We start from the raw sequence: 27,657 nt of genomic DNA, 5'->3' as shown, positions 1-27,657 counted from the left end.
ACAACATAAGTTTTAGAAAAAGATGATATCTGTTTCGTAACTTAATCCGGTTGTATAACCATATCAGCATGTTGGATGGAAAATAAACAACACGGTAGGCCCTAAGAAGGTTTCAATGGTGGGCATCCATAGAACCGCAGCTTCCTGTTGTGTGGTCCACTTGAGCTTTAGATTAGCTTTATTTTTATTTAAATAATCTAAAATGATATGGAAAATTGAACAGACGGTGTGGATAAAAGCCATACATAACGGTGGCCCCCTCAGTGGCCCCTCGGAGCCTCCACCTGTCCGAGCTCGGAACAGGCGGGGCTACTACCTAATCCGCGCCAAATCAATTGAGTATCCGTGGTGAAAGCTGCTGCATAACCCATACGAAAAAATAGGTTGACCATACGAAAAAATAGCTCAAAGCGGGAGGTTTTCCATCCATAACTGAAAATGCCGGCAGCCATATGGAAAAATCCCTCTAAACAAATGATAAACTGACTACGCGATATTTTCGTACTTCCGAACTAAGTAACAATTTATGGAGATGCTGACCACACAGTTCTTCAACTTGATAAACGGTCCAGATTTCATACAGAACGCAGCCAGATTATAACGTGAGAACGCGTGTAGATGCGCGAGCCTCGTGAAACGGCCCCTATACTTAGAAAATTCAATTCAAACAAACTGGCCATTTTTCACGGTCAAGTCCCACTGCTTCGCCCTTCCCTCCATTTATTCACTCTCTCTTCTCTCTCGCGCGCGCACAAGCGATGTCTCCCTGGGCTTTCATGAAGAGATCATCCTATCCGTCGGTCCTTCTCATGGGCGGAATCCAACGGATGAGCTTTCGTCCTCTATCCGCCGCTGCAGCTGGAGGAAGCTCTTCGGCAAATGAGAAAGGAGATGCGTCGTTTTCATCCTCCTCTGCTTTTGGGCATCTCTCTGGAATCGTCGCGGGTTCGGGTCTCGGGTTTTGGCTTTGGTCGTCTCCAGAATGTTCTTTCTCGTCTGCTGATTGGAATACGGCAACCGTGAAAGAGGTGGCTGGTGATGATGTGCACCTGAATTCCGTGCTCTGCGATGCACCGCAACAGGAAAGGAAACCCAAGTATCTGTTTGCAGGTATGCGTTGTAACGTCGGCAATGGAATAGGTGTGGCATACGTTTTGGTAATCTAAGCCGTTCATCTGGTTGCATCCTTGGTGTGCTCGGCCATACGTCGAGATCTACCCTGTCTGATGATCCTAGCCATCCAATAGAAATGTAGGAATGGGGGAGATTCTTAGGGTTTGTCCATTACATCGTGGGGCCCACCTATTAATGAGTCAGATCCCGCAATGGTGGGTGTACTGTTTGTCGCGCGAATGTGCTTGATTGGGAAGGATTTGGGGTGGAATGAACCGGGTCTCCACTTTTGAGTCGGGTTCTGACCCGGCTAAGATGGGTAGCGGGTCTGGCTCAGGTTAGAAATATGGTCCATTTTAAGTAAATGGGTTAGGTTCGGGTTGAGCCTTACCCGACCGGACCTGCCCACGTAGGTTATCAATTGGCAGCTCCAGATGATTGGGCTGTTCCAGATGAGCTGACCTGACCTGAATCAAAACCCAAAACACAGGGCAGGACCCGACCGGATTTTAATTGGTCTGGACCAATATCTTGGACCTGTTTAAAAATTGGCCGAGTGGGGCCGCCATTTTCAACCTTGTTTAAAAGGGGTGTAGCCCGGTGCGGGTCCATCACGTTGGACCGGATTAAATCTGGTTTCTATGGGCTGCCTTTTCTGTTATGTGTTATAGACCTTCCTCTTTCAAACTATTTCTAAAAGCCTGCTCAATAGCTCTCATCCTTATACAATTTATATATATATAATTTTTTTTTTTACACACGCACCCGCCGCACACCCATGCATGCCGTAGTGGAATTTCACCACCTATGGGTTTCGAACCCAGGACCTCGTGTTGAAACTCCTCAGAGTCACCCTTACACGTTACCTCAGCCTCACCTATGGTTGGGTAACGATTCTACCACCTGTAACCTCTCATAACCATTTATTGACGTTGGTGGCCTTGCCCACCTAACCTGGACTACACCGGGAACATGGTTGTCTGTGAGAAATTCACCCGTACATCTGTTTTGCCAGCTCATTTTAGGGCATAGGCCTAAAATGATGGAGATTCAAAGCTAAAAGAAGGCCCCACAAGATCTCCAAGATGTTTCAATGGCTCAATTCTATTCTTTCCTTTCATGTAGCCCCTTGAGCTTGTCATGGGACTCATTTGTAGGATCATGCCATACAATGAGCTGGCTAAACAGATTAACAGAGTGAATTTCTAACAAACATCAGGTTTCCCATGAATGTTTCAACTGTGGTGTTTAATCTCCTCCACTGTTTTTCTGTAGTGTGGATCACTTGAGCTTTTGATCTGACTTATTTTTGGGGTATGACGTCAGCACTAATCAGATCAACAGTTGGGAGAATTGAACAACATGGGTCCTACTTGTAAGGATGGCATGCATGATGCCCCTGTACAAGTCCTAATTAGTTATGCCCTCGGCTCCCACTTGGAAATGTACACACAAGTCCTGATGGGTGAATTTTATATTATGACCCGTCCATGACTAAATTATCCAACAACCATGACAAATATGGGTCGTGATAAGTGCATATGCTGGAGGCCGATTTCCTGCAAAGCTTTTTGCAGGAAGCTCGTGCACTGGAAAGCTAGGAAATCGGATTGCCTACTGAGTTCCTCTAGCGTACTGAGTAAACTCACTTGGACCCACCTTGAATGTATGTGGTCTATCCATGCCGTCCATCCGTTTTTCCATTTAATTTAAGGGGTTGACCCCAAACTTGAAGCATATCCAAAGATCAAGTGAATCATACCACAAGAAACAGTAGGGATAATGATTTCCACCGTTGAAACCTTGCTAGGCCCCACGGGGATGTTTATTTGTCATCCAACTTGTTCATGAGATTATACCGACAACTTGTTCATGAGATTATACCAACATGGATGAAGGGAAAGCACAAATATAAGCTTGATCCAAAACTTCTGTGGACCCCAATAAATTTTCAATGGTAGACGTTCAATTCAATTGTTTCGGGTGTGGTCCATTAGAAATTGTATATGCTTCATTTTTGGGCTCAAGCACTAAAATTATCTAGTAAAAGGGTGGGGTCCACCGTAATGTTTATGAGAAATCCAACCCGTTCGTCTATTTTTTGAGCTCATTTTAGGACATGCGGTGGAAAATGAGGAGGATCCAAAACTCAAGTGGGCCATAGGAGGTGAAACAGTGAGAAAAGGAATGCCTACCGTTGAAACCTTCCCCGGCTCCACCTTGATGTTTATATTCCATCCAAACCGTTTATAAGGTCATTTTCACTGAGACGAAGTGAAAACACTGAAAACTTGACTGATACAAAACTTTTGTGGCCATATAAATGTTTCAACGGTGGTCACTAAATCCCCACTGTTTCCTCTCGTGTGGCCCATTTAAGTTTTAGATCCACCTTATTTTTTGTTGTATGTACTAAAATGAGCTCGCAAAACAGATGGACGGGTTGGATTTCTCACAAACATCACAGTCCAGAATCCTTGCGCAGGAAGATCCTGAATAAGGCTTAAAAAAAAAATGGGGAAAGGAATGCCTACCACTGGAACTTTCGGTTTATATGCCTACCACATGGACCTTCATCCATGTCCGTGTGACCTTATGAGCAGGTTGGATGACAAATAAACGTCACTGTGAGTCCTAAGAAGGCTTCAACGGTGTGTGTCATTATCCCTAATGTTTCCTGTTGCGTGGCCAACTTGAGCTTTTCCTATACTTTAATTATGGGCTCATGCCCTCAAATGATCTGGTAAAACAGATGGACAGTGTGGATAAGAAAACATGACGGTGGACCCTACCTATCCACATGCGTACGTTCATTCAATTAATGAATCGGCTGCAATAGGGGCAGAAAATATAGCCAGTGGACTGATCGGTTTCAACTGTACACATGGCTTAGTTGTATGACAATCTAGGCTGTCCAAATTGCTAACTCAAGTCACTCAACTGTGGATGGTGGGCCACTTATACATGGCATAGCTGCATGTTAATCCAGGATTTTCAGATTTTCCAAATCATTGTATCAACCATGGATGGTGGCCACTTAGTTCCAATGGTGCACAAGACATAGTTATCCAAACAGTCCAAATCACTAACTAAACTGTGGATGGAATCCCACTCTGTAATGGCCGTTATGGTCTTTCTGCTCTGTTCTGTTCTGTTTTGTTTTGTTTTGTTTTTTAAGGAAAAAAAAAACTGTATTTGCCTTGGACCATTACAGCTATTAGGGGTTGTTTTTTCTGTACCAGCTGTTACGGCCCCTAAGTAACCGTTTTTGCTTGTCTTGTTCACGATTTCTTATAAATAAGATGGTGGAAAAAGGATTGGGGATGAAGAATAATTGTCAAAGTTTCTTGTTTATGGAAGTTTTCTCCCTCATATTATCTATTTATCGACAAGTATCTCTGTTTCTATTTCAAGTTCTTCCCATCATTGATGCTCTGACGTGTGAAATTGCCCAGATTGGATGATCCTGATTCCAAATTCAATTAATAGACCTATGCTTGCTGATTTTTTTAGCATTAGCACTTCTGTTCTAAACCTTTGTTTGCAGCCCACTGTAAATGCCCTCAAACAAAGCTTATAGTGAGTGGTCTGTTTGGTGGGCAACTGGGCATACCATGTCCCAATAACAGATCTTTACAACTAGAAGGTCAGCAGTTGGCATTCCACAAGCAAAAATACCTTAAATTGGATGTTAAGATTGTCCAATGGGTCCCGATTATCAGACTGGGATTGGTACTGGGTTCAAGGATGCAATCTATATGTGACTTAGTTTTGGTCCCATCCAAGTTGAGGGCCAAAACTGCGATTTTAAACCATTGATGGGTCCTCTAAATAGCATTCCTCCTTTGATAGATGCTTTCATTTAAGTAAAAATCAGTGATTTGACATGTTTGTTTGAATGGTTAGGCTAACTTGAAAAATTCCAGCATCAATGTTTTCTTACAATACAGACAATTTAAGTCAGCACAAAGTATGTGAACTTAGGGCCTGTTTGATTTTCTAATTGCAGTGGTAATTCAAGGTAAATGGGTAATAATTATTTACCTTTGAATTTTCAGTTGCATTTTCAAGGTGATGTTGACAGCTGCCTTCATTTATAGCACTCTCATGTCACCTCCGGAAAAACATTACATTTGTGGGGTCCACCGTGTCTTATCCACACCGTTCATCCCTTTAGCCAGCTCATTTTAGAGCATGAGCCGAATAATGAGGCAGATCTAGAGCTCAAGTGGACCACACCATAGGAAACAATGGAAATTGAGCTCCTACCATTGAAAGCTTTTTAAGGGCCCTAGAAGTTTTGGATCAAGTTGATATTTTTTTCCCTTTATTCATGTCCCTGTGACCTCTTTATCCATGGCTCTGTGACCTTATGAACAAGTTGGATGACAAATAAACATCAATGTGGGCCTTAGGGAGAAAATAACTTTCAACTGTTGACATCCTTGCAATCATAGTTTCTTAAGGTGTGGTCCACTCGACCTTGGGATTTTCCTCATTCTTGGACTCATACCCTAAAATTTGCTGTTAAAATGGTTGGATGGTGTGGATAAGTCATAGACATCACGATGGGACCCACAAGTTTAAATCAGTAATAACATAGTTTTTGCGAATGATTTTCGAAATGCAATTCTTGGCAGATTTCAAACAAGTGAAGTTAGTCATAATTATTTATTTACACATATTTACTAGGAAAAATAAATATATATATATATATATATATATATATATATGTCAAGCTGTGTGGGCCCCACTATCATGTGTCAAACATCTACCCCATCAGTCAGATGCACCATTCCATGGTGGGCCACAGGCTTAAATTTCAAGTCAATCCACGACTTGGGTGGGCCACACCACATGCAACAGTTGAGAGGGGTAACCTTCCTATTAAAACATTCATAATCATTTATTGGGCCCACCGAGATGTAGTTCACAAATCCAGCCCATCCATTGTGTGTGTCCCACTTGGACGAGAGGTCAGAGCAAGTTTTAGCCCCATCCAAAACTCAGGGGGGCCTCACCAAGGGCTTTTATATACTTTAGGCATGTCTTCACATCTTGAAACGATGGCATGGCTATACGGCTGAATTTTGGGATATCCCATAAACTAAAGGAGACCCATCAAATGCATGGTGTTAATGTTCAACACAAATCACGGTGGGGCCCACACTGCTCGACCTCATGGGAAGTTCCCATCATAGTGCCATTTACCACACACACACACACTTATATATATATATATATATATGACTGTAGCCAGCTTCACTTTAGGTGATCTTTAGAGTATAATAAAATGGTATTTTACTTGTTATTTTTAAACCATTTCAATGTGGTACAAGTTAATAGGTGACCTTATCTCTTGTTGCAGATTCTTATAGGAGAAGGGTTTTCTTTAACTACGAGAAACGCATAAGGTTGCGAAGTCCTCCGGAAAAGGTATTGAACTCCATGAGACCATTACTTCAATGCAATGTTAATGCAAAACATACAGCATGCTCTTTTTATAATTTAGTGCATTTGTTTAAAGTGCGTTTATTTGCAGCAAATGTCGTGATTAATCAGTCTAATTTGTTGCAAATTTTCATGATTTTTCATGAAATTTGGTGCAACCAAATACAGTCAACAATATTAAGTCAGATCATCAAAGGATTAGAAATAGGTTTTCTATGTACAGAATGCCATTCTTTTTGTCTTAATTTTCTGTTCTCCCAGTGTTGATTTCAAGTGAGCTTTAGATTCCATAATGACAATGCATTCTCCATATTAGGTCAACTTATGTTGGTAGGATGGTGTATTCTATCTGGCCGTCCATACTATTGGATGACCATGTGACATGATCTTACCATTTTGGAGATAATTTCTGACAAATAAATAATTCAAATGGCGCGGAGAATTTTCAAAGGGGTTCTCCTTTCTCGGCCTTGAAGATGAACAACTTCGTTCGTCGCCTTCACAAGTCACAATGTGCACGCACTTGGCTCACCTTCTCCCCAACTCCCTCTCTCAAGAATGTGCTAAAAATGGGCAGCGTCACATCTTAACCTTGATATGGAGAGGGCCAGGAGTCTCCCTGATTGGTAGGATTTGGTTTCCCCTCCCATCATAGAAATCAAGTTCCACTAAGACTCTCTTTCCTTACACATGCTAGCACCTCTTTTATGGAGTTCTTATATGATTAGGCTTTGATGACCAAGAGCCCACGTCTTCCTAAACACTATCGAGCGCACGGGCGAGTGGGCCACCTCACACATCGGTTGATGCTAATGAAGATCCATTTCATTCATCTGACATCTATGGAGGTGGTCTGTAAAGTGTCAATGGTGGTTGGTCTATGAAAGAGGATGATAAGGTACTCCAAATGATGTTATCACCTAGTTGTGGTTTCTCAGAATTTGTTCGAAACTGATCTTCAGGATTTTGTTGGGTAAGGCCTTAACCAGCATCTTTTTAATCAAACTCTAGCTATTATTTTTTAACTCACTTTTTGGTTATGGATATTATCTCTACCAATTAAAAGATCAGCTAGCAACATGTTTTTATCTAGTGATAGATTGAACTGGATTGCGACAGACTCCATGAGCTTGAGTCAAGATGTTCTCATATTTCGTATGTAGTGAACCTTACGATTAATTAAGTAGTGACTATATCTCTTTCATCATATTTCATTTCCAGGTTTTTGAATACTTCGCGTCTTTTCGGAGCCCAGAAGGGGAAGTATTTATGACACCAGCAGACTTGATGCGAGCGATCATTCCTGTATTTCCTCCATCTGAATCTAATATTGTCAGAGAAGGTTATTTGAGAGGGGAGAAGCGTCCTGGCAAGTTGCATTATGCTGATCCAGAGTTGTCTATGCTTTTTGATACCAACAATGATGGACTTATATCTTTCCCAGAGTAAATTACCAACTTCTCATCTCTTTGTTTACAAGAATCATGAATTATTAGCATGAGAATAGTGTCCTGGTGTACCAAGCCTGTATAGGTATTAAGTAAATCTTGATTGTTGATCTCATGGGACAAAACTGTTGATGGGTGATGCCGAAGAAATCTACCATATTAGAAGATCTTAACCCTTCAATCGATGCCTAGATACATATGGTTTGGAAAAAATCATGGTAATGGTTCAGAGAAAGAACAAATATAGGATGGATGAGATATTTTTAAATGGTAGATCTCTTGGGACATCTTCCATCCACTGTGGGACCCATAAGATCAACTATCTGGATTAATGAACCATGGGCCCACTTGTACGCGATGGGCACATCAAGACTTGATAATTTCTTTCCACACAATCTCAATCATGGAAGACTGAATATCTCACGTTTGGGACTTCCATAACAACTATTCACAGCCTGCATTATGAACTTTTGATTCATTGGTTAGTGTATTCTTTTTACATTGTGGTAGGTACATCTTCTTTGTCACACTCCTCAGCATCCCAGAATCAAGCTTCTCTGTGGCATTTAAAATGTTTGACCTTGACAATAATGGGTATGTTGTGTTGTTTTATCAAACCCCTAAATGTTAAGTGCTTCCATATATGCTCATCATTTGACTGACATCTTATTTAGATTGCATCCATCTGGTTCTTGGGTTTTGCCCTTTGTCATTAATTATTATTTTTCCATTATCTTGAAATTACTTATTATGCATAATGTAGGTTATGTTGGTTTTATCAAACCCTTATGCACATAATTATGCACGACCAGGATCAGATGCAATCAAAAGTAAAATAAAGAAAAAGACGAAGTCGTTATTATAATAAAAACAAAGCATTTGGTTTCTGGATCTAGAGCATACCTTTTGGGGCGAAGATGATCGTCTAAGCTTTTTTCTTCTCTTTGATTCTTCTTGTTACAACTCTGGAAACAAAAGCTCTACCTTCCAAGGATGGATCACCATGAGTTCTATGGGACCCCACACTCTAGGAGATGAACCTTATGGCCACTCCTACCTCCTATGCCCACACAACTTTAGGGGTTCCCTACTCTAGTGGGTGATTGTTGGAGTCTTCTCACTTTTATAGAGTTCCTCATGGGCTTTAGGCCTGATAAGCCTTCTCTCTTAATGCATGTGGGCCATCACCAACTACTTGCATAAGAGATATTCATGCATATGAAATATTATGTAGCCTCAAGCCTTAAATATCGACCCCATTCAATAGACATGAATATTAATTGTTGGATTTTTGACAAGTTAGTTCCTAAAGAAACACATGTACTTAAAACCATAAAGAGAATGTTTTCCTTTTATAAGACCATTTTAATCAAAATGTTTTGACCTAAAAAGTTGCACGAGCTCATGATTAATTGAGTTTCTCAATCTAGGCGATCTTCCATGGTGAAATAGTCCATATAATGGACCATTGGTAGTGGATTCCTTATTGGATTATCATGGGACACATGCGCTTTCCAAGTGATGCAAACACATACATACATCATCCTAGGGCACGAGATTCCCGAAACATATCAAAAACACCAGCATGGATAATGGAGTCTCCATGATGAATTCTCAGGTCTAAGGATGTCTAGATAGGGTGCTTGTGAGTGTATGCTCCTTATAGGACCTGGGAGCTTTCCTTACATGATGTACCATTCATTGTATCAACTTTTAAGCTGTACACACTCATGTACTAATGTGAGGCCTTAACTCACATTGCTTGAGATAAAGCAAAATTGCATATGCAATTATCAAGTCACATGACAATCGTATACAAATGCTAGCCCAAGCATATGATGGTTATGAACACTCATTTTCATGGACAATGTCCCTTGAGCCAAATCTTTTCCATGTCGTTGGCTTAGCTACATGCACTTGGCCTAATACAATATCCATGAGGGACTTGATGGTTTCCATCAAACTATACTCTGCTTTTGAGCATAACCTTTATGATGAGTTGCAAGTACTATTTTCTCTCTCATCAAGATCATGTTGTATCTCCTATTGGGACTGGATGATATGATACCTAGATTAATCCAATCCTTCCCATCTTTCCAAATGCGAGATGGAATTTACATTGGAGGAAATGCAATTCTACACCACCTAATCCCACATTCCAAACCGCCCATAAGACACTTGCCCCCCTCCTTAGGGATAAGAGCAATAAAAGAGACACCTACTTCCAAAGAAAGTTTACCATTCACAAAGAAGTCACCAATGAAGCCCATCACATCTTCCTTAAGCGCATCCCAAAAGATATAGGAAAAAGATTTGCTTACTTGTGTATCATTGTAAGCAATAGATTATAATTGCGTATACTCAATATATATTTTTATTTTGTTGTTTAAATTTTCTGTTGTTGAGAGTTTCATTCATGGCCTCAATACTTCGTATTTGAATTACACTGTGTTCTAGTCTATATGAGTACGTTCAGTTATCATAATTTTTTTATCAATAGTAAAAGTGGTATTATATGGTTCCTGATTGAAAGTAATTACAGTTTTTTAGACTCAGCAATGGTACAGGTGGGGATTAGTGACTTAATCCATTCATTTGGTGGGTCCATGCATTGGATCTATCATGTCAAATATCTCCACTACTAGATGATCATCCCCATATAATGTAATAAAAATTGTCAATTAAAACCAATGGCCCACCTTTATTGTATAACCAATTAATTGGGATAAGGCTTAGATGATCTATGGTCTAACTAAAGTTATGGCTCTTCATAATGAGATGGAGAGTTTTATCTGGTTGGGAGCCCTTTGGGGTCTCTTTCATCCCCCATGATCCAACAATATGATCAATTTGGATCACCAAAAGGTGGACCCCACATGCATATTATATTGGGCTGAGCAAATGCTTAATTGGGTTGTTATTTCCTCATCATTAAATAGCTCCTGTCATTTGAACTAGTTGCCTTATCTACTTTTGATATTGATTTTTTACCTCCTCTCTAGGGAGATCGAACGGGATGAGTTTAAGAAAGTGATGGCCTTGATGCGGTCTTATAACAGACAAGGGTCATCTCATAGAGATGGAATGCGTATTGGGCTAAAGGTTGGGACTTCTGTTGAAAATGGTGGTCTGTTGGAGTACTTTTTTGGCAAGGATGGGACCGAGTGCCTCCAACATGAAAAATTTGTTGCATTTTTAAAAGATTTGCATGAAGAAGTATGTCTTTCTTTACTCTCTCCTTTATTTCATTTTGAAAGCAATCTTCATCAAATTTAGTATATTTCGTAATTTGAGATTCCTAGATTCTATTTAGTTACTTTTAGAAGATTTTTATTTCTGTTATTTCATTTTTTAATATATTGATTTACAGACATTATATCTCATTGACGCCTTTGTCAATTTCTGTTCCTTTCACTGAACTATATGCATTTACCCCCTAAAGGATTCCGAGAGAATAAAAAAACAAAATAAATCTAATCATCTGTCTAACTATTTTTGTTGATAAACTAAGATCTGTGGCAGCCAAAATGCACATGGCTCAAAGCGCTTGGCTGATACATAGTGCATCAGTACCTACCGATATGATTCTGCTATGTGAATTGGCCATGCTCGGTCAATAGTTGATAAAGGTCGAGTGCAGTGTCAATACTTGCAGGATTATTTTTGTCCTCTTTTGTTCATTGTTCATTTGTTTTCTTAGAAAAATGGGTGAAATGGTTCTTTTTTTCTTCTCTTGTAGAGTTGCAAACTTGTAGTATGTACATTACATAACTTTCGCTTCACAAACAAAAATGCACTTTTTTATCATCATTTTTTTCAAATAAATTAATTAAAAATAGTAAACTCTAAAACTATCATCCCATGAGAACAGTAATGTTGTGTAGAAGCCCTCCTGAATCTTGACGTTTTTTGTGCTATTGACTGAGTATTTTGGACTACTCTTATATTATACTTTAATTCGGTTGATGTTGTGTGCTATTCAGTGTAATCACCAGTCACAATGCTTATACTCTTGCTGACTTCTAGTGTATGACTTTATACCTATGTTTATTCAACTATATTATTCATGTGTTCCTCACTATCACAGACAGATCTAGTAGATTTATGCATCGACTGATTTACAAATAACTACCTACATTAAAGCTTTAAAAATATGGTCACAATAAAATGAAAACATTCAGCACTACAAACTGGACAATCTTGTTGTGACATGCCATACCACTAAGCATGGTGTGCCGTAACGGTCGTTACGTAAATGTAGTGTTTGAAATATCGATATCGTGTTACGTATCGCACCCTTGGGATATAGATACGTATCGGTTATTACATGGGATATATCGGTTCCATCACGTAATGTATCGCTATTGTTGGAAACATGGGGAAACATTAGGAAATTAATTGAAATTTTCGATGAAACTTCAGTAATTGTTAAAACATCAATACACATTTATAAATCAAAACATTATAAAAAACTAGTGCACATAATAGGTTTTCTTTGTATAGGGTCCTAATCTATTCGTTGTCTAACTGAATTGATGAAAATATATCCAAAGTATATTCATATAATTTATAAATGTAAGAAGATGTGTGGAAACACAAGCAATACATTCAAAAACAAAAGAATAATCATTAGATCAGGTTACATACATGTTTGATTTTTTGTTTGGACACAATGATTGCAACTGATTTGCGAGAAATTGGAAATTTTTTATTTTTTCAATTTTCTGCAACTCGGCCCATCTCCTCTAAATCTCAAAATGAAAGCTCCCAATCCATGATTTTTCATGCAAAACATGAAAAATTATGGATATATAACAATTTGACACTGATTTAACCTGCTTTACAGAAAAAAAAGGATTGAAAAACGAAAATGCTCACCGGATCGAACATGTGGTATATATCCCACTATTTGTGTTTCGTATCGCAGTTACAACCAGTATTGTAAAGGTAACGGTGGTGGCCATTACGGCCACCATTACCATTTACATAATACCTCGCCAAGTGGACAGGTTCATGCTTTAAAAAAAAATAAATTTGAATATAATTATCTGTTATTTTTTCCTTTTTTAAGATTCTTTTATCTTAAGAAAGACACCCCAATTGTGCCTATACGGTTGTGAATGCGATGGTAACATATTGGTTATTTGGCCAATTGATACAGATACCATTACAATTAATTGAACCTTGGTTGTAGGTGATTGCTATCCATGTATTTATGCCGTTGTTTTGACAAGTTTGAACTTTCTGTTGATTAGAAAATGAATCACACATATGATACATAAAATACAATAGAGCACCAATGAAAGAGTTGCCAGTGGGTAAGGAATCCCCAGTAGTAAGAGATAATATAGGTAGAGGCTTCATTGAGATACAGAATGAAGTTTTCTTTCTTTGCATCATTCTTTTGAGACATATATTAGTTGACTATAATCATATTGGCCTTATTTAGTGTGCACAAGTTCCTGGTTCTCAGAATATTTCTCAACGGCGGTTGATAGACTTTGTTGTAAGATGATTTTAGGCTACCGTTCATACAAATTGTTGTTCACAGGAACCATGCTAGGTTGGTGTTGGGACTGTTCTGACCATCATATGTAGATAAAGGACAGAGCCTGCATGAGGAGATGGTTAAGTATGTCTTTTAGCAAATGAAGGATGTTTTGTGATCTATATTTCACATTTATTTGCATGACACTGTTACATTTCAGCTACTATCTATCTAATCTCACCCAGGCTAACAAATATTTCCATAGCTATTTATTCAAAAGTCATATGTACTAATTGGCTATTTTGATGTTTCAATTAATATCTTACTCCATTGCAATTTCTCATGATGATAGTTCAGTCCAATGTTTGGAGGATTGGATTTGGCAATTTGGAACCCCTCTTGTAATGCATCCAGTTAGTGCACCATATTAAGATGTACAAGTAGGCGATGGGTTAGGATTGTTGCACAGCTACATGTGGTTTGGCAATATGCCTACTCCATGGGATAGCAACATTGAGCTTTCGTCATCACTAAAATAGGAGAAACCATAATTACAAGGTTTATCTCTCACTCCCACTCTTTCACTACCAAGAAATCTCTCACTCGGAAAATCCTAAAAACAGTCACCCTCTCTACACATGTTTCCCTCATATAGAAAACACCACAAGTGAGAGCACTTGACAAAGTGTAGAGAAACTGGGGAGAGAGAGAGAGAGAGAGAGAGAGAGAGAGAGAGAGAGAGAGAGAGAGTCTCATGGTGGGAGACGTCAGTGACACAACAAGGATCATGGTTCCAAATATCAGATATCGTATAGATGGTTACCCTAGAATGTTAAAAAACAAAGAGGTTGTTTTGGCATGTATCGGGTCTGACATAGCCATAAATTTCCCTATTGTTTTTTTTTTTTCACACCCGAATTCTCTTATTCTCTTATTATTATTTTTTTCATTTCAACCTTGAGGGAAGCATAAAAGCTCATTTTACAAAAGATCTAGGCCCATTTTAGGGATCAAAATAGAGGAATTCGACAAATTGAAGCACAATGGACTGTTTTGTGAGAAAAGTGAAAAAAGGTGTGAACCATCATTTTCCCCCCTTTTTCATTTTTTGTCTTAATTTTGTTGTATTTCTTGTAATAGGCCATACTCTACCAAATCAATCTTGACTTACCTTTTTATTAGTGCCTATTTGGTTGACTTTTAGCAGGTCAGCTGATCAGCCCACCAGATGACATTATTATCAAAGAATAGTCTTATACACCATTTAATATATGTTAAAAGCACAAAAAAAAAAAAAAGAAAGAACGAAAAAAGAAAAAAAAAAAGAAGAAGATAGATCCTGGTGTTTACATTTCCCAAATATTCTCAATAAATCATCAAAATATTTTGGGCCAAAAAAAGATAAAAAAGATAGATCCTTAACTATTTTTTACTGTCTTCCTTTTTTTTTGGCACATGATAATCTGTTGTTAATGTTGGAGTTCTAGTTGGAATCTTTTAAAATATTGGCATACTCGTATTCTTGAATGTATATTACTATATTGGAAATACTCAGTCTTCAATTACATATAGCTTTCTCATATATAAATATGGTACATTAGAAATTTATGCATTTTATTCAATATTCAAAAATGCAATGATACGACATTCGTGTCCTAAACTATTGAAGAGAAATTACATGGTCATGATGCATAATGATGTGAAAAGTGTCATGTTGCACCCCATTTGTACAAAAGGGGCCCATGTTTTTTGATCTGATTGGCCCCATGGTAGATGTCTGAAACATTATAAATTCGAAGATCCAACCCGTCTAATTGTTGATCACTAATGAAAGTTTAGATCTTCCAACCTGGGACTTTTCGTACTATCCATCATTGATGTTGCATCCCAAAGATCAATGGCCTGGATCACTGAACCATGAGCACCACTTGAACTTAAGCACTCAGGATCATATTTCATGTTGTTGTGGTAGGATCCTATAATCTCTGGCTATTGAATATACACATTCTTAATAGGTACTTGTAAATCTGAATAAACTCTCACTCTCTCTAAATATGTACTCATGCATATCAACAAAACCTTTTCTTCTTTTGATTCTCGGCATCCACCTTGACCACCAATACGACCAAAGGGCAGTTGCCCACGGTTGCCTGGTGAGCTGACATCAATGCTTAGTGTGCTCATAAATTCAGCTAATGGAATTGCTAGGCCATCCCTTGCAATATCTATAATCTAGATTACTAAGAAAAGTATGAATTAACAAATCCACCACCAGCATTCGACACAAGTGTTTGCTAAAATAATGTCAAGCATTTTCTTCGATATTACTATACATATGGCTAAGGGTCATAATTTTCGTTTATGGAAGAATTATATAGTATGCAACCATGTCTTCACACAGTGTACACCAATTTTCAATTTTGAAAAGCGTGACCATTGTTTAACACTGATTTGTTGCAATTCATCGATGGGACAATCTTAAGCTTTCAATTTGCACACTGCAGATAAATGGGTAGGAAGAGAAATACAATTGTCCACATTCAACTGAAAGTTTCCCAATCTGGGATACTTTTGGGTATGGTCTATCCATGTATCCATGGTTAAATGCAACAAGCCAATGGTATGCATCACCGAAGCATGGTCCCAGTGTCAGAATTGAGAGTCGTGTATGTTATGCAAAGACATGGATTGCATATGATATAAATGGAATGGAATTGTGTATGATCCAACATTTAGTTTGGTTATTGCTCTTTCTCATTTGTAGCTGTCTCTTTTCTTTTGAATAAAATTTTTATTTAAGAAGAAAAAAAATTGTTTTACATTAGTGTACACGTGATGGTCCAAGTAAGGCCTCCACTCTTCAAGTTGCTCCTTTATCAATCATCTCAAAAAAAAATTGGTCTATTTAGCTTGCCATACATTTCTTTTTTACTATTCACCATTCCATTCACCATGCTCTACAACTATTAAAAGTAAAAAAATCTCAATTATCTTTTGTAGATTTTACGTTTGGAGTTTGTCCATTACGACTGCAAGTTGCAAGGAACAATACCGGCCAAGGATTTTGCCTTGTCAATGGTTGCTTCTGCTGACATGAACCATATAAATAAGTTTCTTGATCGGGTCGATGAACTAAATAACGACCCACATCTCCGGGACATTCGCATCACTTTGGAGGTCAAACATGTTTCCCCTTCCGCTTCACTTCTTCTAAAGCTTTGTTGTCATTTTCTCATTTACCCATTTCTATTGTTGCAACTTTAGGAATTCAAGGACTTCGCAGAGTTACGTAAAAGATTGCAACCGTTGGCTCTAGCAATCTTTAGTTATGGGAAAGTAAATGGTTTGTTGACAAAGAAGGATTTTCAACGTGCTGCATCCCATGTACTAATTCTTTTTCTTTTTTCTTTTAAAGAGATTTTCCTTTCATTTCCTTTTGGGAGCCACTATGATTGATTTTCTCACACCCATTTTTTCTTTTGAGATTGTCCACTATACCATTGCAATTCCCCAAAGTGAAAATGGGTTGAGCAAATCAATCAGGGTGGGTATGCCCCCCCAATTCCCTTAACCACTAATTCAATAAAGGTCTCTCTCTGTTCCCTTATCTAACCAATAATTCAAGAAAAGGCTAAGGAGAATGTATGATGATAGGTCAAAGTCCAGATACGCAATACATGTACCAACTTGCCCCACGAGTGTGAGATCTCGAACATTCATCAAATAGGGGAACCATGAACATGTCCTGACCCAAAGATCAGGTTGGACCGACCGCTCGTCAAATGGACCACATGTGTATGAGGAAATTGTTTGGTTATAAAAAATGCTCAACAATTTATATCCAACATAAACATCTGGTTCACTAGATGCTGGACCACCTTGATTTTTGGCTAGTCAATGGTCATGGTGAGGCACTCTTGATGAATGGTCCGGACCTTGCACACATGTGCCACATTGGTTTCTGGTGAATCTCCTCTTTAATCTTCTATTGAATAAATCTCCTTAACACTTCTCCAAAATTCTTATTATAATGTAAATGTTCTCTTTTGTGATAGGTATGTGGCATCTCAATCACTGAGAATGTCGTTGATGTCATATTCCATGTTTTCGATGTGAACCGTGATGGAAATTTAAGTGTTGATGAGTTCTTAGGAGTTCTAGAGAGACGGGAAAGGGATATGGGCTACCCAGCAGATACAGGCATTGTTGGGATGCTATCATGTTGGTGGAATTGTGCCAAGGCTTGCTCCTTTGAGCGGGTGCTTCAGTAACCAGAGTTCGTTTCTTCTTGTACATTCCCTCTCACTTCATGTCTTGGTATCATTCCAACATCAATGGCTGAGAGTTGTCCAGTAGGGAAAGGTCAATTCTTTCAATCTTCAGCCAGATGTTTCTGAAGGATCTTGAGGATGGGCTTTGGAGTTTCAACTAGTCATGCTTGAGATATTGTACATAACTGATGTTTTATGGGTTTCTGGTGTCTAATGTTCCGCTCTCCTCTAGAGGGACTAAAGGAGATATGCTCCTCACTTTGTTAAGGAAGCTTCCATAGTACCGAAGTAATCTCTTCTGCCGCAAAATCCAACTGTACAGTGTTCAGCATGTTATGTTTGTATGTACATAATCCTGTTTATTTGTACTTGTTAAATTCTTTGTAACAATCTGTTGTACTGCTGAGCCTACATTATAATCTAATTATTTGGGATATATTATTATCCATCAAAGTAATTTTGTATTTTGAAAACACATTTGTCCTTTATGAAAAGCCATTACGTTTTAACACTAGGTAGTTGTTACATATGTATTAGCCACTAGCATTCAGGAAGTTCCTTGATGTACTTTATTTACAGATGACATGGTGTTGGTCCACGGGACTAGAGGAACTCTCTAGAGTCAAGGGCTTAAAATTAGTAGTAGAACCCATACCAATTATTTGTAATGCAACTTTAGTAGGAATAGTTATGTAGGCTACACTTTCATTAGTTTAATGGACGAAGATTGATCGAAGTGATTTGTTTATTACCTTTTCTCTGCAATTTAGATGTTGGAGAGAGATGTTTGTGGATGTTTCCAGTAGAATTAGTGTTAAGTGGATGAAGTGGGAATGTGCCCACGAAAATGGTGTCATCACTGCAGTCGAACAACTTTCTTATAGAATTGCAATGATGACACCATTTTCTTGAGATCAGTATGAGTATTGCAGATATGAGAATGATGACATGGATGTGTAAGAAGTAGTGTTTTAAATAGTGAATAGTTTGTAGCATAGCATTCACCCCTCTGAAGCATGAAGTGTAAGCTATATACACACTACTTCTAGATTTTTAATCAAGGTTGTGCTTGGTTGCACCAATTCACTATATTCTGCACCAAATTAAACTGATTAATAATGAAATTCAACAAAATTTCATGATATTTGGTGCCACCAAATGCAACATAAGGTAATAGGAAAGGGCAATGATTAAGCACCAAGGTAAACAAAGAGCAACAAAACTGATTTAATATTATTACTTATATTATTTACTAAAAGCATGTAAAAGATTAATTATTTTTTATTGAAAATAGAAAAAATGTAACAAGTAATTAGAGATATTAATTGATTTTAATGTTGGAGTGAAAGTAACTAGTAATGTGAGCTACGTAATGGGTAGCATGGTCTATGTAGATGTTCATGGGACAACTCGTTTTGGTGGTTCAAATGTCAAGCGTTGAACTGATTATACATGGATCTCCAAAAGTTTTCCTCTAATTTCTTTAAAGGCAAACATTTGAATGAAATGAAAATACTAGATTTGATCAATATAGTTTCATCGATTCATTCATATTCTTATTGTTACCATCCATTGTAGATAAACATGAAGTTATCCTTCTTGGGCAAGTGATTTTGGAACATGACATGTCAAGATTTACGTCAATCATCTGCATATAAAGTTCTTGGAGTCCTTTGGATCGGTGAAAGCTACCTAGCCTAATAAAGAATGCGGGCTAGTTGTTACCCCTACTCCACATTCCATATGCTATGGAGATTATATCAAATTGTTTATTACATCAAATATAGGAAATATGCAAGGAACATGACAATTTATCAAAATTCACGATCTAATAAAGCAAATAATTCAAACAAAATTTCAAATTAAAGAGTTTTTGGTTCCCGAATATCCCTGACCAATTAATTCTTTATAACGTACTCTATTTTTCTATGACAAATAAGCCAGTAGACAATGACGTTTTCCCAAAATTTTCCACAGACCTCTCTGAGATAAATAGTCTTTTCTACGCAGTTCCAAATGTGCCTTTATTTCACTTTGAACACCCACTTACTTCCAATGGCTTGCAGGAACCGGAACTAGATCCCAAGTGCCATTTTTGAATTAGATCCGTGCCCTCTTCTTCATCCTCAAGAACTGGCATAGCTTGTGGTGCTTGAAAAGTGCAATCCTCTAGTGGTTTCCCACATAAAAACCATTTCCCCTCATACCTACTTTGATTAAATGTGTCAAAATAACGACCTTGGGGAATCTTTCCTAACAAATAGTTTAAAGCCAGAGACATAAGCTAACGAGTCAAGTTCTTGTAACTCTGAAGGAATTATCTCACTCAATTGATTGTGGGAGAGATCCAAGCTTTCCAATTCATGGAGGAAATGGAATGGTGCCCATTAAATCATTGTAAGACGAGTTCAAGGAATGTAGTCCCCTGAGAAACCCCATCACCACTGGGATAAAACCATTGAACGCAATCATTGAGAGGTCGATTGTAGCTATCTTAGAAAGAGGATGCTAATGTAACTAGTTGTTCTACCTTTTGTTGTTATTTCCACAACAACCTCATCAAGCGAAGAGTTCTTACTATCCATATCACTTTCTATCCATGGGATAATTTCGCTAAGACTGTCAGGGATTGAACCTGATAACTTGCTGTTAGAGAGATCGAAAATCTGCAAGTTACGTATTTGGCACATTTCATTGGGTATGGGACCCTCAAAGCCATTGTTTCGCATGATAAGCAATTCCATGTTTGGAGCAGATGTAAACCACTTCAACTAGCTATTGATGCTACCATACACGTTATTGTATCCTATGTGTAGAACTTCCAACAACCGATTGATCAACAGTACAGAGTCCAAAGGCATCTTCTCCCTAAGTAGCCTGTTATTAAATAATATCAAGATTTTTAATGAACGGCAATCCGTAAATGGATTTGGAGATACTGCACCTATAAGCATGTTATGAGATAGATCCAAGGTCAATAAGAAGGTATTGTTACAATGAGATCAAAGGATGCCGCCCTCTAGATCATTGCCAGACAACGAAAGATTCCCAAGGAATGGGAAGATGGTACTCATAAAAGGAAGGAGAGGCCTGCTAATATTGCTATTAGAGATGTCAATGGAGAGAATGTTTGCAGGGTGGGAAGGGCATGAAAAATCACCATTAAGGGAGTTTTTACTCAATTCTACATGCCTCGCATTCTCCAATAATGAATTCAGAATGCTTCCTTTTGAGTCCACTGAATGAGGGATGTTGAAAGTGTCCTGGTTTGTCAAATTACGTGAGTGTTGAGTCAGTCTTTAAGTGAGCCCCAAAATGAAGATTATGAGATAAAGACCTCAACCAAGAACAAGCTCGAGTGCTCCAAACAGGTACATGAGGCCTCACTTCCCTAACCAAACCCTTGAGGTATATGACCCTATTTAACTTAGTCTTACCTCCAATTCATTGTAAATCATCTTTGGTAAGCTTAAATATTGAACACTTAGAATGTTAAAGTAAAACATGAACTATACAAGAAAAATCGATTGCATCAATTTTTAATCGAAGACATTTTCGATTCTATCGAACATGGTTCGATTGCATCGAGAAATAGGTCCATTCTGTCCAGCAACAAAATAGCCATCTGCTGAGAAATATTGATTATATCGAATGGAGTTCAATGATATCAAAATTCATATTTTGATAGAATCGAACCATAGTCGATGGCATCGACTTAGAGCACTCCCTCTACACAGAAAACATTCTTTAAGTGTTCATTGATAAAATCGAGTTATCTTCGATCATATCGAGAGTAAGTTATTGATAGAATTGAAGGCTACTCAATTACATCGAACATGAGGAACATTTTGTCCAGCAAACCATCCAGGAAAATACATCTCTTTAATTGCATCGAATACCATTTAATGTTATCGAACTTTAAAATTCGATAGCATCGAATTATGATCGATAGAATCGAATATCATGACAAAATCTTCCAGCAACCAAATGTAATTTTCTGAAGTAAATCCAATGAGATTGAATACCTCTTGATTACATCGAAGTGCACGTCAATGGAATCAAAGGGTGATCGATAAAATCGAGCAGAATCTGTTCTACAAAAAAAATGAATATATGTGTGTAGGAAATCGATGCAATCAAAGTAGGCTCGATAACATCGCATTTCAAATTTCGATGGAATCGAAGACTACTCGATAGCATCGAAAATAACAGATTTCTACCCATTTTTTTACCGTTGGGATTTCAACTTTATAAATACACTTGGTTTGCTTCTTGTCAAATGAGCTAAAATTTAAGAGAGTTTCAGAGAGTTGCTTCAAAAAGTTTATACCCTCTTCCTCATTCCCTCTTTCCCATTAGAGTTCATCATCCAATCTTTGGCATAAGCATTTACTCAACATCTTCATTGCTTAGATTGAATTATGAACTCGAGCGTTTAATGAGTTTCCGACTGCCCTCATCATCCTTGTGTTGAAACTCTTGAATGCATAACTTATGGGAATATTCTTTATGCATTTAAATCATATTATCTAAATAGATAAGAACAACAAAACCTTAAACCTCACAACGTCGGAGCATTGATCGAAGCATTAGAAGTGGTTGCGGTTCAAGGGAGCTGAAGACTCTTCGTCAACATTGAAGATCTTCAAATTGTGCAAGAAAGGGTCTCACTCACTTCTCTATAAGTATAAGGAGTCCATTGAGTCTGAAGCAATTTCCTCGTGTAGGATTGAGATTCAGAGTTTGAGTGACAAACTTGCCAAGACCTAGTTGTAGGCCTCCGACGAGAGAATACGTTTTCATTGTGTAGGACGTGCTATCTATGCGAAGGACGTGTTGCCTTGTGTAGGATCCTAGTTTGTGTCCTTGTGTAGGACTCGTCGTCTTGTGTAGGCACCTAAGGCAATCTTATGTACATCTCTTAGTGATGCGGGGACATGCGATGACCTAACCATATAAATATTTATAATCAGGTTAAAAAATATTCAAATAAATACATTGATTAACTAACTGTTTCCAATCAAAGAGATTAGGTAAATCTCAACATGAAGATAACGTTATTCCGTTAGGATCATGCCCCTTAACATAAGATCACGTAACAGTAAAAAGGGAGGATCTCGGCATATGAGGATATCCCGGATCTAGCATAAGTCAGTCCACGATTAAGCTTGGATCTGATTCTATTGACTAACCATCCCTCTTTTCTGTTCGAACTAGAAAGGGGATATCTAGAGGGGAACCAAATGAGTGAAGGATGAGGGGTTCGAGATGAAGAAGGTATAGGTCCTTTTGTCATCAAAAGAAAAGGAGGATGATTTTTACCTTTTCCCACACCTCGAAGATCTTAGAAGAGGGAAACTTCAAATTGGGGTGGAATCCTCAACACCCAAGGGCCAATCCTGAAACCCTAATATCTTGAATAAAGAGGAAGAAAAATAGACGAATTTCTATTCATTCAATAATAATGAAAATAGGGTTTCTCACAACGTATATATAAGTTATAAAAAAAAAGTGCATTAAAGCCCACTGGAAATAAGAAAAATAATAAAAAAGATGAAAAATAAAGAAAGTTAAAATAAAGCCCCTGAAACAAGCAAAAGAACAAAAAAAAAAATCTAAAACTAAACACCCGTGTGGTAGGGTGTGAAATCCGACCCATGGATATATGGTCGGGTGAACACTCGTATGGTAGGGTGCGAAATCCGACCCATGGATCTATGATCGAGGTGTGGTCATGCCGTTCCTACACTCGTAGCACATCAGAAAGTGGGTCCGATGGACCCATCGTCCATCTACATCAACTCCTTCGCTCTGGTACTTTGTCGGTGACGCCTCCTCCTCTAGTACATTCTAAAGGGTATACTACTGATGTTCGCATTAATTCTCCGCGAGTAGGAAGAATTCGCTACTAGCGAAAGTGAACTCCTGTATCTCTCGAGCAAATTGGGGTCGATGCACTGCAACTCTTCCTTTGTGATCCAAGAGTTATCTGTAATAGGCCCATTCCTCCATTTGACTAGGAATTTCTGAAAAACCCTGGAGCGAGTGGAAACCGCCTTGGAGTCCAAAATTTCCTTGACCTCGTCTCTTCTTGGTGCAGGTGGAAGAGAAGGTAAGATGGGTACAGGAAGATCAGGTTGTGGCCAAGGTTCATATATAGGGGGGTCTAGGAAGAAATAGGGGAACCAATGGATACAGGTAATGACTCGTAAAAGGGAATTAGATCTTCCACATTAAATTTGAAACTGATGCCCATGGTAGTAGGGATATCAACAACATAAGCATTAGACCCCAACCTTTTCACAATTTTATGTAGGCCTATGTTACAGGCATGAAGCTTCTTCACAGATCCAGGTGGAAACCAATCAGACCTAATATGAACCATGATGTCATCTCCAGGTTGAAGTTCCCTAAATCTCCTATGAGTGTCAACAGAAAGTTTATAATGTTCATTACTCAAATTAATCTTCCCCCTGATCTTACTATGTAATGCATGTATATGCTGGGCGAAGGACTCTCCTAACTCTGACGGACACTATGGGGTAGTCATGGGGATCAAATCTATGGGAGCTTGGGGTCTAAGACCTGAAATAATTTCAAACGGGCTCATTCTTGTGGACCTGTTCACTGATAGAGGTGGGCACCTTAGATCCGATCCGGTGGATCCAACCCGAGCTGACCCGTTCCGAACAGAACCGACGGCCAAGATCGGGCTTTATCGAGTCTATCCATCTAGATTCGATCATTTTTCAGGTATAGTTCGAATAATGGTGTATCCGGACAAATCCGATCCAATAACCTGAACCGAAATGACCCGGACCGACCTAACCCGACCCGACCTGGACTTAGTAGTCGGGTAGTATAAATACATTTTTTTACCCTAAATCTCTTACCCTATTTCCTTACCCTACCAAACGAACGCTGTTGCCCGACCCTACCAAATGAACGTTGCTACCCGATTGATCTTCTTCCGCTCCTCTTCTTCTTTAACGCTCAATCTTCTTCCTCTCCTTTGCCCAACGCCTGTATCCTACTCGTCCGGCCATCCGTCCCTGTCCCGCTCGAACGAACGAGCAATGCATGGCGCCTGCCCGATCTTATTCCTCTTCTCTTCTTCTTCAATGCTCGATCCGAACCCACCAGGTAATTTTTCCTCTCCTCTTCTTTTTCAATTTATCGTTCTTTTATCTTTATGGTGGATTCTCTATTTTTGCAATTTGGGTTTTTTTGAATGCATGAGGGTCTAAAAATACTCCTAGCTTTAATATTGTTTAAATGATTATTTTAATGATCTGTTAGCTTCAATATTGTTTAAATGATTATTTTATTTTATTTTAAGCTCTGCTCTGTTTGGTTATGGAAGTGGAATCATGTACCCATTTTTTATTTTAGATAAGTGATCTTGTATCCAAATTTCTTATCAAGTGATTAACAGTATATTCGTGCTTATGGCATTTGTGTACAAGATCTGTGCTGTTGCTCTGCAGATAAGACTGATTGTTCATCTGCACAACCCTACAATGGATGAGTTGCGCCATGAAAATCACTCTGATTGTATTAGACTTTTAATGATTACAAATGGATAGTTAGGAGAGTCTGGAAAATGTCAGTGTTAAATCAGCCAAAGACCTCCAGCCAGCTGCTAGGATTGACTGAGTGGTGCAACTTTGGGGTATGGCTCTTTTATGGTAGGCTTGATAGGCTGACCGTTTAGCATATGTTCTTTTCTCTTTAGTACTAATACTTATTGAAAAAGGGATGAACAATGGATCTTGTACATGTGGCAGATGTATGGAGCTAGAGTGCTTGTTAACTTTTCTTTCTAAGTTGCAAAAGATTGGTTTCTCAGGATCTTTACACATTACAAAATAAAAAGAAGAAAAAAGAAAAAAGGAAAAAGAAAAAGGAAAAGAAAAGAAAATATTTTTGATGGACTGATGTTAGAGATCGTGGCATTTCAGGTTTGAAAGTAAACTTTAACCTCAAATGACTTTGACATATTAAACTACAAGACACTACTTTATATTGATCAAAGTCTAAGGCCACTTGGGACAAATAATCAATGTGCAGCTAACCTCATAATGCAATATAGTGATGTAAGAAAACATGGATATAGTACTAAAACAACAAAATTGGGTATGCATCCTTAACAATCTCCCACAAATCACAAATGTTTTGTTGTCATCCTTCTACAACAGAAGTTGAACTGATGCAAGTTCTGTGGAAGAAATACCTTGGTGCCGCAGGGGTGTCAATGGGCCGGGACAAGCCCATACTGTATTTGTCCCAACATGGAAGGTAGTAGGCTTGAGCCTATAAAGGCTCAAAATAGCAAGCTAAGCCCCACCAGAATGAAATTGAGATGGCCTGAGCCCTGCTCCAGCCCCCTACAGGCTTGATTAGCAGGCCCAAACCCCACTTAAGTTGAGTTAGGTGGGATTTTGCTTTCTCTGTTGCTTTCTTCTTGTAAACAAAATATAAAATTGCAATTAGTAGCCAGGTGATAAAACATTCTATGTTAGAGATGAAGGGGAGGATGTTCCCGCTAAGAGTCGCCATTTTGGGGTCTATACAACGCCAAAAAGTGATAAATGTTCTCTGAATATTTTCTAAGTTATCATTGAAAAAGATTCCCCAGCAGAGTCTATTTCCCTTGATTCTAAGATAGATTACAATGAATTGACACAATGAATGGAAGAGAAAGCAGTAGCAATTTTAGTTGCATTTTGACGCTTTTGATGTTCATTGCAAAGGTAACCCTTGATTCCACTGACTTGAGTTGTGTGGGTGCACAATTGAGGAAACGCTTGTGGGCCACATGGTGTTACATCAGAAGGGTTGTGCACTCCACTTGTCAACAGGTATTGCCAATGCCAGGATTCTCTTGAAGTTTGAACTATTCTCTCTTTTATGCTCTGATGTCACTCTTTGGGGTTCCTCAATTTCTATCTTTTCTCACTTTTCTTTCCCATTTCTCTTGTTCACTGCCTTTCCTAAATGAATATGAGAGAGGAGTACACAGGCCAAGTAAAGGTAAGAGTGCACAAACTTTTTCAGAAGTGGAAGATGCAAGCTTTCTTTTTTTTGAAGAAGAAGAAGAATGGTGCAGGAGACTATCCCTCATGACAAGAGGGCACAAAAGTCATGCATTAAGACAAGATCCCATGCAAAGTGGCATCAAAAGCCTGTTGTTAGGACAAAGGTGCATGATAAGTGGCGCACAAACCATGCACTCCACAAATAGTGGCACAAAATCTTTGTATTTGGACATGGTTCCCTTCAAAGTGGTGCAGAGCCTTGGGTTTGGACATACTTCCATTCAAAGTGGCGTTAAAAGCCTTGGGTTTGGACATACTTCCATTCAAAGTGGCATTAAAAGCCTTGGGTTTGGACATACTTCCATTCAAAGTGGCGTTAAAAGCCTTCTCAAGAGGAGGTTGCGCGGTTCGCGCAAGAGAATTTCTTCAGGACAAAGCTCCACAACATGTGGCGCAAGTGACTTTCTCAAAAGTAGGTTGCGTGGTTTGTGCAAGAGAATTTCTTCAGGACAAAGCTCCACAACATGTGGCACAAGAGACTTTCTCAAAAGTAGGTTGCACGGTTTGCGTAAGAGAATTTCTTCCAAGAGTATTTGCGCGGATGGCACAAGAGGACCTCTTTCCTCTCTCTCCTTTTCTTCTCTTCACTTCTCTTGTGTTCCAACCTTCTTGTCTTCTAACCAACAACCCTTCAAATGTGGCATGGGGAGAAGTATTTATAGGCATCCCTCTCTTACATAGTGGTGATCACCACCACTTCTTTCTTCATACAACTTCCACCCTCTTTCCTTACATAGTGGTGTTTAACCATTTTTCTTTAAATAGTGGTGTACAACCACTTCTTCATT

At 38.6% G+C, this 27,657-nt stretch overlaps 1 protein-coding gene across 3 annotated transcripts; it reads left to right on the top strand.

The window, feature by feature from the left end:
- Positions 1-651: 651 nt before the first annotated feature.
- LOC131216860 (calcium uptake protein, mitochondrial-like) lies at positions 652-18,207 on the top strand. Of its 3 annotated transcripts, none has more exons than XM_058211454.1 (8): positions 653-1,110; positions 6,482-6,549; positions 7,786-8,009; positions 8,523-8,606; positions 11,072-11,228; positions 16,501-16,677; positions 16,765-16,884; positions 17,556-18,207. In XM_058211454.1, exons 1-8 carry the CDS (start codon positions 759-761, stop codon positions 17,769-17,771), a joined length of 1,398 nt encoding a protein of 465 aa, XP_058067437.1. In that variant the 5' UTR covers positions 653-758; the 3' UTR covers positions 17,772-18,207. The 3 variants fall into 3 exon arrangements, with proteins under 3 accessions (XP_058067438.1, XP_058067437.1, XP_058067436.1); XM_058211453.1 differs by having other exon boundaries at positions 655-1,110; positions 11,015-11,228; XM_058211455.1 differs by lacking the exons at positions 16,501-16,677; positions 16,765-16,884 and having other exon boundaries at positions 652-1,110; positions 11,015-11,228.
- The last annotated feature ends 9,450 nt before the right edge of the window (positions 18,208-27,657 follow it).

Source organism: Magnolia sinica, chromosome 10, assembly GCF_029962835.1.
Source record: "Magnolia sinica isolate HGM2019 chromosome 10, MsV1, whole genome shotgun sequence".
Taxonomy (NCBI): domain Eukaryota; kingdom Viridiplantae; phylum Streptophyta; class Magnoliopsida; order Magnoliales; family Magnoliaceae; genus Magnolia; species Magnolia sinica.
The sequence above is the reverse complement of the archived record's forward strand: the minus strand, read 5'-3'. Positions and strand labels throughout refer to the sequence as shown.

Excerpts from the sequence above, each read along its gene's own strand:
- LOC131216860 (XM_058211453.1), top strand. The coding sequence starts at position 759 with ATGTCTCCCTGGGCTTTCATGAAGAGATCATCCTATCCGTCGGTCCTT. Across the intron at positions 1,111-6,481 it reads ACCCAAGTATCTGTTTGCAG|ATTCTTATAGGAGAAGGGTT; the intron begins GTATGCGTTGTA and ends CTCTTGTTGCAG. Across the intron at positions 8,010-8,522 it reads GGACTTATATCTTTCCCAGA|GTACATCTTCTTTGTCACAC; the intron begins GTAAATTACCAA and ends ACATTGTGGTAG.